Raw genomic sequence first — 12,075 nt, forward strand, 5'->3', positions numbered from 1 at the left:
AAGTATTCTGGAATAAAACAATCACTATGGTAAAATAACATTTTATCAGGCAGTTTGTTGGTCCCGCTCAAGCGTAAACAAAAAAAGAGAACGTCAAACTTTTCTTCTACGTAGTGGATTTTTTTTGGTAATCTATTGCTACGAGTACGATACGCAAACCTCAGCAGTGAGAACCTGTTTTAAGGGTCCACTATTCGAGGAAGTTTAACGTACTCTATTTTGCGCACCCTGTCCCAAGTACTCTAGGACTGTACTCTAGGACTTCATATTCAAGTTACACGCTGAAGCCAATTATTCCTTCACTCCCGTTCCGTATGCGCTCTTTCTCATTCAATCTGTATTTTAAGCCGGAAGCGTAGTATTGCCGCAACCACTCAGTGTAGACTACTGGAATGAGAATGCTATAATAACGACTAAGCAGCTCCCATTGCCTGTAGCATGAATGAACAAAAATACACACGGAATTGATACAGCGACATGGCTATCGGAACTGTGAAAACAAGCTACCACAGGCAGACGTGAAATGCGCGAGGGTGTGCACAACAAGCGCCACTGCAACACGCATGCCCGCCAGGCTAATGGGGAGGCTGATATTTTGCCGTCAGGAAGGAAGACAGATGTCGTGGGTTGGAATCCTCGTCGCAGCGGCCGGATTATGAAGGCGAAACATAGCAACTCTCACTTAATAATTCTGTGAGTGGTATAAACCACCGGGCACCTACCTGCAATGAACACCGAAGCTGAAATACAGATTCGGCGCGATCCAACGCTCATTTCGGAAAGGAACTACTCCTGCGGGCAAACCGTTTTGCAGCTTTCTGCAGAAAGTGCAAACGTTCTGAAAGCCATTTCCGTCACAAAATAACAATTCTAATGCTATATTGTCATATAATCTGGATTCAAACTAGTCGGCTTTGTCATAGGTAGGGAAAAAAACTGGATAGCTCATTTCAGAGGACAGATCTCGACGTCAAACGGATCTCGAGAGCACGCATGCGGATCGCTCGGAAAGAAACGCTTTCAAAGGGTATTACGGTGCTATAAAAAAAGTAGCCATTATAACACCTACTATGAAAAGGACGAGGCATCAGCGAAACTATCTCCCAGACCATTTTCTCAAGTTTTATGCTCTTAGCGCTTTTGTCTGTAGCTGACAAAATCGCGGTCTTTATTCGACACCGCAAGGCCTGACAGGGATTCTCTGATTGCCGACGTGTTCCGTGTTGTCGAAGCTCACTAAGCCTCCAGAGACTCGCTAAATACGTTCTCTCGGCGGGGGCCTTTGTTCGAAGGGGCGTCAGCATCACAATCCTCATGGTCCTGCCGGCAGCTGTCAACAGTATTCAGGAGCCACTTCCTTCTACGCAAATTATCTCTTGACGCGACACATCCACTCTGGCTTTCTAAAATGCACGCGGGCGTAGCCTTGAATCGTATCTGTTTTGTCGTGAAGCTAAAAAGGAAAATAAAAATTAGACATCGAAAATAACGGACTGAAGCGAAGCGACGGTACGTCATGACACAGCATTAGGAGTCCCCGGTGAAGCCCGCCCGCACTACGTCCCCACCCACACGCTACGCCGGCATGAAAAGGCGTCATGGAACATATAAGGTACAAAAAACCGTTGTGTGGTCATCGCACAGAAAATTAGACCGGAGCTGGGGATCGCGTGCCGGGAAAGGGCAAGGACATTCCCATTGAAGTGCCGGAGGAGCGCTTTGAAAAGGGTGATTGGGCGCCATACCGGAGGGGGGTTTACCGCTGCCAAACGTGCACTACGAGCCGCATTGAGAGGGGAAGGTGCCGACTGAGATCATCACGAGGCTCCTGGCGGTGGCGAGTGAACGGAACAAGGCTCAGAGGGTGCTGTTCAGGGGGCTGGTCAAGCGCTTACGGGTGGGGCCGCAAAGTTCAACAGGAGGCTCAACGGCGTTCGACTCGACGTGTCCTTTCTGTCCCGCTCCTGTTGAGCAGGCTACAGCGGAGCACTCGGCGTGGAGCTGCCCTGCCCTGCGAAGCCTACGCCTTGTGCACATCGCCTCCTGCGGCCTGAACCCCGGTCGTCCGCCAGACGTCATGGCGTGGATACAAGGTCCACATCATGGCGGCCTGCTCAGATTCCAACGAGAATCCGGAGTGTATCTGTACACTTAGTTTTCCTTTATGCCGAATAGCAAACTTACGCAATAAAAAAAAAGCTTAACGTGTAACTATGTATATATGTATAAACGTATATAACGTATAACTATGTTATACGTATAACGTATAACTATGTATAGGCGGAAGCCTGTAGGCTTCCGCCTTCACATTATTCAAACTCAAATTCGGGGGTTGTTTTGCGTGCCGAAGCTACACGTCGGCTATGAGGTGCGAAAACTCCATAGGAGTTTCCAGCACCATACGCTTAGAAAGTCGAAGTTTCCATGACCTATGAACCCTCTCTTTAGGTGTAAGTTCTGTTGAACACTGCACGTACCTACAACCTTAGATAACGCGTCTCAGGCTGCATTAACTGAGCTACGGGAGCGCCTGTGTTTCCCCAAATGTACTGTGTAATTAATCTGTATGCAAGTATATCCTGAGTTTTTTTCAGTAGTGGTATCCAGCGCCGCAAAGACCGATCCGTGCTCAGTAAGGGGAGCGTCTATGTCAGTTGTAGTCGACTGTCCTGGAGGACTCCTATGCTAGCTGTGGCACCAAGATTATGAGAACCGAAGCGCTCGCTCGACGTGTAGCTCATCCGAATTGGAAATGAGCCGCTCGTCGAATTAACATAGAACAGAAAGCCAATAGTTAAGAACACCAAGCAAAGTAAGCAAAGGTAGTTAGTCCCCTTTTTATGTGACAATGGGAATTTTAAAATGGTAGTAAGGAAAGGAAATTGAGATAAATGTGAGCTCAGTCAGGGATCCGAACCCGCCAACTTGGGATAGCGCTTCCAATGGAGTACCGTTTGAGCTACAGGAGCGACTGTATTCCAGCTCGTTTTCCGTGTTATTTTGTGCATGTAAACAAATCCTGCATCATTTTTTGAGTGCTAACCAGATTCGCAGGCACTCCTATACAAAGCACCCGCGCAGCATTAACCGCTAACCCCTTAAAAACCGCAAGGTGCACTTGCAAGATTTTTTTCAGGGTTAAATTTCTCGAACTGTGCTGCGGGGTACCTAATGCGCTTTACGATGTAGACTGGGCGATGCGCTTGCTGACCGCTTTTAGTGCATTACTCTCCCAAGTGGCGGCCCAGGGAGGCTTCTAGGACGCCGTCAACTCTTCAATCCTCAAAGAGTTCCCTATATAATGACAGATTCTGTTTGCTACCTATGATACGCAGTGGCTTAGGCAGGCAGTTTGGTGCTTCGTTAACTTTTGTTCGCACCCACAATTACAGTAGTTACACGAAGGTAAGGTCAGCGCGATTGTAGTAGGTCGTTGCCCTCTCCTTCCAGAAAGTTTTTTTTTACGCAATACCTTATTACCGCGCGACATCATCAGTTCTAAATTGGGGTCCTGCCTTACTGTTGGGTTCTGAATTTGGTTCAAAAAATGATGTGTGCGCCTTTGGTTTCGCGTCACTGCAATGTCTCGCGAACACTGCCAGGGCGCAAGCTAAACGACTTAGTTAGGAAGCTAAGTGTGCTTTCAAGTGGATAGCTTACCTTTATTTACAATATAGGTATAAATTACTATAGACTCAGTTCAGAGCTCTAGAACGTATTTTTTCGCATGCAGGCTAACTGAGAAAAGAAGAGCTTACCTATCTTTTCGTATTTCTCATTTCCGTAATTTTTAGAAAATTTGAGGTGAATTGAAAAATTGGAGCGAGCTTCGCTGACGCAGCCCCACCATTCGAAATGAAACAGTGCTCGAATGTAGCTGAAAAACGCCGTTTATATAAAACAGAATGTAGTTAAAATAAATTGTGCATGAAATTAATCAATGACAACAAATATGTGATAAGCTATTACTCCGAAAGTATTTATTTGGGTACTGACATATTGCACGCAGCATTAGAAGTTGAACCTTCTTCGTCGTGATTCTTTTTTCCAGTCAACCAGTCTGAGGTGACGAGGTCTGTGGGGTTTAAAACAGCCGAACGCGCTTGTCCTCGAGCAGTGCAAGCTGATAGCGAGAGAGAGAATATTTTTCTTTTAGTTTTGTTTTGTTGTGTGCTGCTCCGTTCGCGCAATCGCGAAGCATCGTGTTTTTCTTTTTTCTTTTTGTTCTACTTTCATGTCACCTCTCCTGGACGCGTTGTTTAATCTTGGTATTTAATTTATTTTCGTAAAAAACAACTCAAGAGTTCTTTTTTAATGAAATGAACGATCTAATTGTGTTTATGTAATTTTGTTGCTTGTCCAACCATACCTGGGTGCTAAAAAAAGGTTGGCATGTATGCACCGTATCACTAGTGGTATAGTAGTTTGAAAAGGTGTTTCCTTCATATACTTCGCCTTAAGGCTCGCTATTTCAGAAGGAACGTAGACGGCGTTAATTGTACTTCACCCCAGGAAAAAACCACCGCGGCACAAAAACCGATGTTGAAAAATTAACCCACCCCCTCCAAACCCCAAGCTACCAACCAAGGAACGGTAAGCATTAAGAAAGCTTGTTTCTAAACACACATTCAGGCGTGCAAGTAAAAACTGTTTCTCGCACGCATTCTAATGGAATGACCAAAAGCATTCGAATACTTATCTATGCCGTCGCGTGCAATACTCTACGCCAGGAGCTTAGTCAGGAAGCGAACCAGACGGGCGCACGAGGGGAAACATCATTCCGACTTCCTACGTGGGTGGAAAGCTGCCTTGATTACTCGTCGTCGTTACGCATAACAAATTAGACGCAGCCAGGCATGACTCCATCAGGTGCGCACGTCTACCTTACGGTTGAAATCATGTGGGCAATACGCCAGCCTTTTTGTCTGAAATAAATGAACGACGGCTAAACACGGTAGTCCAATAGAAACGACGTCATATAAGAACAATCTTGTCACCCTATCCCGGGATTTCCACACCCTTGTCGAGCTTCTTTAATAGAGTTCATAAGATCTGTTGCAGGATGGACAATACTTCGTTTAAGAAATATAGCAATGCAATCCACGCGTTTGTAGAATACGAAATCCCGGCACGTAAGATGCAATGTGGTGACAGCTTGTTAATTCAAACTTAAATCATTCGAATTTATGGATATTTTAATTGTTCGATGTGGTCCGGGCGAGTCTCCTAAGAAGTCCATGTATAAAGAAGCCGGTTAATTCTAACCTGAGTAGGTTCCGGTACGGATAATTCGAACTGCGCGCCGCCGTGCTCTTGGCACACGGCTAGAAAAATGAATCCACTGTTTACACACGAAGCTGCATAGACCGGAGAAGGTTAAATAAGGTAAAGCCCGTTTAAGTCCCACATGGCGGAGGTTTTCGAAGACGCTATCTTCGAGAACGACGCCGATGAGGAAGTGAATACAGTGGTGTGCGTCGTGAGCTGACAGATGAGGACATCATTTCTCAGGTCGGAGGTGCAGAGCCTTTCGCTGCCAATGACGAAAAGGAGGACAAGGTCAAAGCTTACTGCCGTCGTGCGCTCAGAAGTCATGGCCGTATGGGGCGCAGACGGCCTCTTCTTCCGTTTTGAAGAAGGGGAACACGAGGCCTACCGTAACGTTCGTTTGATAGAGCAAAAAAGTGCTGGCTGTCGCCTTAAGGGACAACAGACAGGCCGCAATCATGGTATTTTTAAGCATCAGAGTGTTGAAATGCCCTACTGGTTCCGCCATTGGAATGTACTGTTATTATTGTTCACTTTCATTAGTTCGAACTTTCATTAATTCGAACTAATGACTATTACAGCAGCATAACTCAAATTGAGCACAACCTTTCACTTCAACCACTCAGCACTCGCCGCGACATTTTCTTTCTCTGCCTCTTTCACAAATACGTATAATAGACCAACCCCACTTCACCTTGATGTTGCTTCCGTTACTTCACGTACGTTGCATAGTCTCCTCAGTTTAACGCGGTTATATGGCTCAACTGATTCGCTCAACTCATCTGCTCTTCCTCGCGCCATACGTTTGTGGAATGGTCTTCCAGACAATATCGCATCAGTATCAGACAACCATACTTTCCGTCAATTACTGCTCACTCTCTTTTTGCAATAACGTCTTACCACTATTTTCACATTTTTTTTTCTTCTGCCATGTCCTGTATCCCTCTTTTAAACTTCCGATTTTTTTTTGCTGGAAGACCAAAACAACCTGTCATAGCACGTGATTTCTTTTTTTTTTCTATATTTTTTCCCAGTGTCGCATTTTGTGCCTGAGTACGAACATTTCATGCTGGAAATGTCTTTTTTACGCACGCGAAATGTCTTTGGAAATGTCTTTTTTATGTTCTGCGTTTTTTTCCTATGCTCTTTCCGTTGTGCATACTCAAGACTACAGAAACTGATTGGTGCACTTCGTCTGCGCATATTTGGGTATCTTTGGTTGTTGTCTAGTTTACGTACTAGCGTGTTAGTGTTCAGTATACTTGCAATAATTGTGCGCAGTTTATGTGTGTGCGATTTGCTATTGACTTTTCCTTTTTTTTCTTATTGTTTTCGAACTGACACGTGTATTGCAAACCTTGTCCTCATAAGTTGTTCTGATGTGTTTTTTTAACTTGTGATTTTGTGAGGAATGGTATGTAACTCCTTCCTTTGTTACCCCCCCCCCCCCTTCCTACTCAATGCTCAATGACCTGAACAGGGGCCTGTAAGGTGTTTTAAATAAAAAAAAAATGAACTGAGATGGCCTCCCCTGGCGGTTCGAATTAACTAGCTTTTCCTGCAATTTTTAACCCCTCAGCTTTTTTGAGCTCAATGTGTTATTGTTTTTCTTGTCCTGGAAAGCCCGGGGACTCATGAGAACGATTTGAAATAAAAATATACTTAAAGGGCTACAGATAGCTCTGAAGGAAAATTTAGTCGTACTACATATGCATAAATAAGGGTTAAAGGTCTTGGTTTTAGGAAAATTGTGTTTACTGTAGCTATTTTCTTGCTCTAGAAGAAGCGTGACCTGTGCTAGATTTGCAGCATACGCTTGCGGTATTAACCATCGGAAATATTTTAACATTGTAATGAATCAAAATTTTAAATTTTCATTGCGTTCAACGTGGCGAAAAAATGTTGCACCCAGACCCCATTTCTTTTCTCTTCCTGCTCTCTGTGGCCAGAGCTCTTCGATGCTTCTTGCTCTGTGTCGCCTCCCTCCCGCCGACAACCTGACCAGTCGTCTGGGCCTTCTCCGCATTCTCACAAGACCAGACTCGCTTCAAATCCCGTACAGCTGCGGCACTACAATGTATACCCAGCAAACATTAGATGCCCGTTCCTTAAATATTCAAGAACACTCAAGATTCTTCCGCGTGCTGCCAGGAACTGCAAAAGTACCTCTAAATGTGCCTGTACAATCTATAGCCTTGACACCGGCCCTGTTCGCTGTATACTATACGAAACATTTGTGACACTTGGATGTCTTCGTTACACATGACCTTTGTTCCGTACTCAACTGCACTCAGCTTTCGATTACGGGTAGGTATAAAGGGGGTCAATAGCATGTGACGAGGAGTGACATTCCTCTTTACGTACGACACGTAGCGTACGCAAAGCGGTCTCAGGCACAATACGCGGGAAGCTTTTGCTCTCATGATTTGGGTTCAGTAATGGTCTGTCCTACAGCGTGGAAACCATCTTAACTGCTCTGGTAGACCGAGCGTGTGACAGAAACACTGCGTTATTACATCAGTCTTGCATTCACTTTTGGCGAGACTCAAGACCGACCTAACAGAATAACTAAGCAAATAATCTGCCAGCTTTTGATAATAAAGTGGGGCATGGAAGCAGAACGCATGTTAAATGGAGGCTCTACGTGTGCCCCGCGCGAGTATGTTTGGACCCGGTATGAATGAAGGCGTTTGTGTACAGATGAATTATTTTTTTATTGAATGCAGACTGAAAATGCGCTTCAGCTATTCCCGATCCCAAGGAGTTGGAAAAGCATGGCCTTGTGCATACTCCCGCGGTAGTGGTATTAGACCAAGCGCTGACTGTAAAATTTTCTATAATATAGTTTCGACAGTGCACAGCGTTAGTTTTATAGCGAACATGAAAAGGACGCTCGCAACGGAATTTCTGTAAGAAGCAAGCGGTATTAATCAACACAGCATTTAGACGTTATCTGTAGGTTCATCTTGGCTCTTCAATACTGCAGTTCGAACAAAATGGGACCAGAGGAAAGAAAAGTGAAGACAACTTGAACGCTGAAATATGCACCCGAATTTTCTGAATTCTCATCCTTGTTCCGTTTCTTTCGTGCCACCTCTTTAAATTACCTCTCATAATGCTTCTTTCTGTCTCTGTTAATTTTTTTAATACCTCGAATTCTAATAAAAGTGCATGACGAACCGTAAGCGTCAGTCGTAAAAAACGCGCAATGAATACGCAATGTTTTTGAGGATAACATATAACTTTCATCGCATGCCCTGGGCCTTACGCGCAGTGTACCAAGTCTTCTAAAACCAGTTTGCTGTTTAATAGGTCTGACAATATGAGTAACAGAATAAAGCTAGTCTTTTGTATTCATGCTAATTTGACTGTCACCAGGAACAACAATCCACGCCTGAAGTGGCGCACTCAGTTACTGGATCGAGTCACAACAATCATGGAACTGAAGGCTCCCGGTGGAGCGGTATGAAACACAAAGCAGGCGCCTTACGTCTGAATGCCCAAGGCTCCATGTTGCTGATGGAACGGAGCAAGTTGACGAGTCCCACGGTGCAGTCAGGTGAAACTTTGGCTGCGATCAGTCTCTGTCGCAGAGGGCTGCGCGGGTTCGTCACAAATTCGTCAACGATGCCCTTGAGTGTCTTCACAAACTCGGGCGTGGGCTCTGCAGTAGGAAGAGCTTCCACGCTGGCTTGCGTTGCCGTCGTTCCGGTCGCGACCGCCGGCAATAGCGCTGTCGATGGCGTGTAAGTCGCCGCAAAACAGAGGAAAAGCATAGCAATGATACTGTTAGCTGGGCGCTCCATTGCTCCCAAGCAACCGGGCTTGAAGAGATTATTTAAATATGTACGCAACGGAATTCTGTTGTCGAGAGTATTTTTTGCTACAGGGCAGCCTCCTCGCTCAGTGAGCACACGGGGGAGCTTCTTCGGTGGGTCTTACGTTGGAGGGAAGAACACTCTTGTAGCCTTCTTAGATTGTGAAGTAACTTAAGCGCGCCCTGCTGACATCATCTGTCGTCGATGGTGCCCTAAAGGCGGGGCCTTGCTTTCCAGCGAATCTGAAGCGTTCCTCACTCGAAAGGCTTTTGTGCCTAATATTTCGCACCTCTGACGAGCGGAGTTGACGCAAAGGGCAGGGTTATCGAGGTTTGCTCCCGAGAGAACAAATGCGACACGGCGATGCATATTTCACCAGAGCAGCGTGAGTGAGGGGAGCTTTTCATGCATGATAACGCGCTGACGATTTGCGCCGACAGCGAAAACCCCGCCGCATGCTTTCCCTTTCATTTCCCCTCTGGGGTCCTTGAAGTGCGCTTATTGCTTCTCCGTGCCGCTGTCCTACCTCCTTGGACTTCCGAGTTGACACGGGCGACCAGTCACGCAGCATTGTACCTGCACATCTCGCCGGGCGTGCGTCACCACGGTGTACCCCCTCACGACATGATGTGCAAGGTTTGGCATGCGTGCGGGCTCATTAGCTGCGTGAGAGATAAGTGTGCGTCCTTGCAGATCCTTCACATGTGGAAAGAACAAATGTTAGTGCCAGGGTGTGGTCGGTATTAAAAATTACTCGTGCGTTATGTTGCTGATTTCGGAGCGAAACTGGGCAATTAGTGACACAGTAAAGCAGTCAACTTCGGGCTCCGGTTTCCCAAAGGAGGTGAAAACCACCCTCAATCAAAAAGCGAACCTCTATCAATTAGTTATTTACAGTGTTTATCTCCGTGCACGCCTCTTGCACAATATTCAAATCAATTTTAAAATGACCGATGGTTAGAAAGCGCAAGCGAACGGCTACTACTTCTACTAAAATGATTGCAGTAACAATGTCCTTAAATCAGTATTAGATGGTAAGCTGCGTTTTACGATTCACCTTGCAGCTTTTTTTTTTAAATAGAAGTTTTTCGTTACTTTCCATTCCCGCCGCCTCGGGTGTTTTCAGGATGGCTGGGCTCAGTACTACTCTCTATAACTCTTATTCTTGATACTTCACCTTGCTTCGCTTCACTTCATTAATATCCCTACCTCCCACCACCCTCTCTCTTTCCCTCCCTCCCTCCCAACCTCCCTCCCTCCCTCTCTCCCTCCCTCCCTCCCAACCTCCCTCCCTCCCTCTCTCCCTCCCTCTCTCCCTCCCTCAATCACTCCCTTACAAACTACGCGTTGAATTGGCTTAATTCGTCGCACTGATCAGCAGGTGTAAATTTACAATTACCCATTGCTAATGTGGGTCCTTACAATATTCTCAAAGAGAAGTGCACGTATTATCCGCTCACGTGTTTCTTTTTTTTTTTTTTTTTTCAAAAACTTCAGAAATGAACTCCGGGAAAATATGCATTTCAGGCACATAAATCCACCAAAATAACACTTATGTATACAAAAAAAAATTGTCAGGAAGATTGAAAGCAAATTACTGGACTTGATTTGTTCCTGGATTTGAGATAAGCTTTCGATACCATGCTCATTCACATTTTCACTAAAAAAATGTGAATGAGCATTCAAATGTATGCTCATTAAGCATACAATTGTATGCTAATTATGGTATTTGGCATACAATAATTAGCGCTGATTGTTATTAAAAATTATCTATCAAATAGACATAAGTACATCCCTATTAATAATATATTATCCCCTAAAATGAAAAGGCAGTATGGTGTCGTACACAGCTCTGTTTTAGGCTCGATTTTATTTCTTATCTACAATAACAATATTACAGCAAGGCTTGGCTCTGCCGACTTGATAATGCACGTAGATGAAACTAACGTAACTCACTGGAGAAATACAAAATATACAAAAGTAATCTAACACGTACCACTATAAACTTCCCCATTGGTTGGAAACTCATCACTCACTTCTAAGTATGCACCGAACAAAGCACACCATTTTTCTGCCTGGGCCCGCTTGCTCAAAACAGCTTATTGGTTGTTGTTGTATGTGTTGTTTATTGGCGCACGGGCAACTTGGCCAAAGAGCGCAAAATACCAGGGTTTTGGATATTTCTTTGGGGGTATACTTCTTTAGAGAAAATGGTTAAATATTGATGTAGAGGGCCATTTCATTAAAATCAACATGTTGGTGTAGAGGGCCATACTGCTAAGGACTATAAGTAGTGAATGGAAATGCAGTTCAGCTTTCAGTGAATACGAAGAGAGCCCTCATCAGAGGGAGATCGGTGAAACAATTATGGTCGTTATGAAATTGTTTAGTGTGATCGCTCATTAGTCTGTTACAGGGATGCTGAGGTAGCGAAGCAACTTTAACGGCATACAAGAGCGCAATGAATTTACGCTGGTGTTCTAGGGACCACATGTCAGACTCCACATTGACTTAAAACGAGACTCGTACGGAAAGCACCTATTGGCGGTGAGATGTTTGAGTGGCGCCCCCTGGCTTCGACGTCAGCTTAGGGATTCGCGCCGCTGTCGTCTGCTACACTCAGCTTGTGAGTGCAGCAGTGCCTGTGCTAGAAATCGCCCGCTTTCATGAATTCGTGCATGAAAACCGCATTTTCAGTGATTCAGTTATTTTTGCCAGCTTCTGACACCTCTGAATAATTTCAAGCTGTATCCTACACAAGTTTAAAGCGGCTGTCTTCTATTTCTTTTGTTGTTGTTGACTTGTATCAGATAAATGTTTTTTTTTTCTGTTGCATTAATTTCTTTGCACCGTCCCAAACATCTTCCTAGGAGGTTCGGGGATGTTTGGGAGGCTCTCAAAGATAGTGTGGATATTTTCTTCGGGCAGTAAGGCATACATTCCTTTCTTCACAAAGTGGCTTTTATGGCTGTGACCAAGAAAGGGCTTA

At 44.9% G+C, this 12,075-nt stretch overlaps 1 protein-coding gene across 1 annotated transcript in view; it reads right to left on the reverse strand.

Moving 5' to 3' along the window:
- Positions 1-9,473, reverse strand: part of LOC144148817 (nose resistant to fluoxetine protein 6-like) — a 65,344-nt gene extending 55,871 nt beyond the window's left edge. The window contains exon 1 of the mRNA XM_077680339.1: positions 8,759-9,473. Within this exon, the coding sequence (XP_077536465.1) occupies positions 8,759-9,074 (316 nt within the window). The 5' untranslated portion in view covers positions 9,075-9,473. The remainder of the gene's footprint in view (positions 1-8,758) is intronic.
- Between the last annotated feature and the right edge of the window lie 2,602 nt (positions 9,474-12,075).

Source organism: Haemaphysalis longicornis, unplaced genomic scaffold (assembly GCF_048455015.1).
Source record: "Haemaphysalis longicornis isolate Haplotype H1 unplaced genomic scaffold, Haemaphysalis longicornis Haplotype H1 scaffold_1, whole genome shotgun sequence".
NCBI classification, from domain to species: Eukaryota; Metazoa; Arthropoda; class Arachnida; order Ixodida; family Ixodidae; genus Haemaphysalis; species Haemaphysalis longicornis.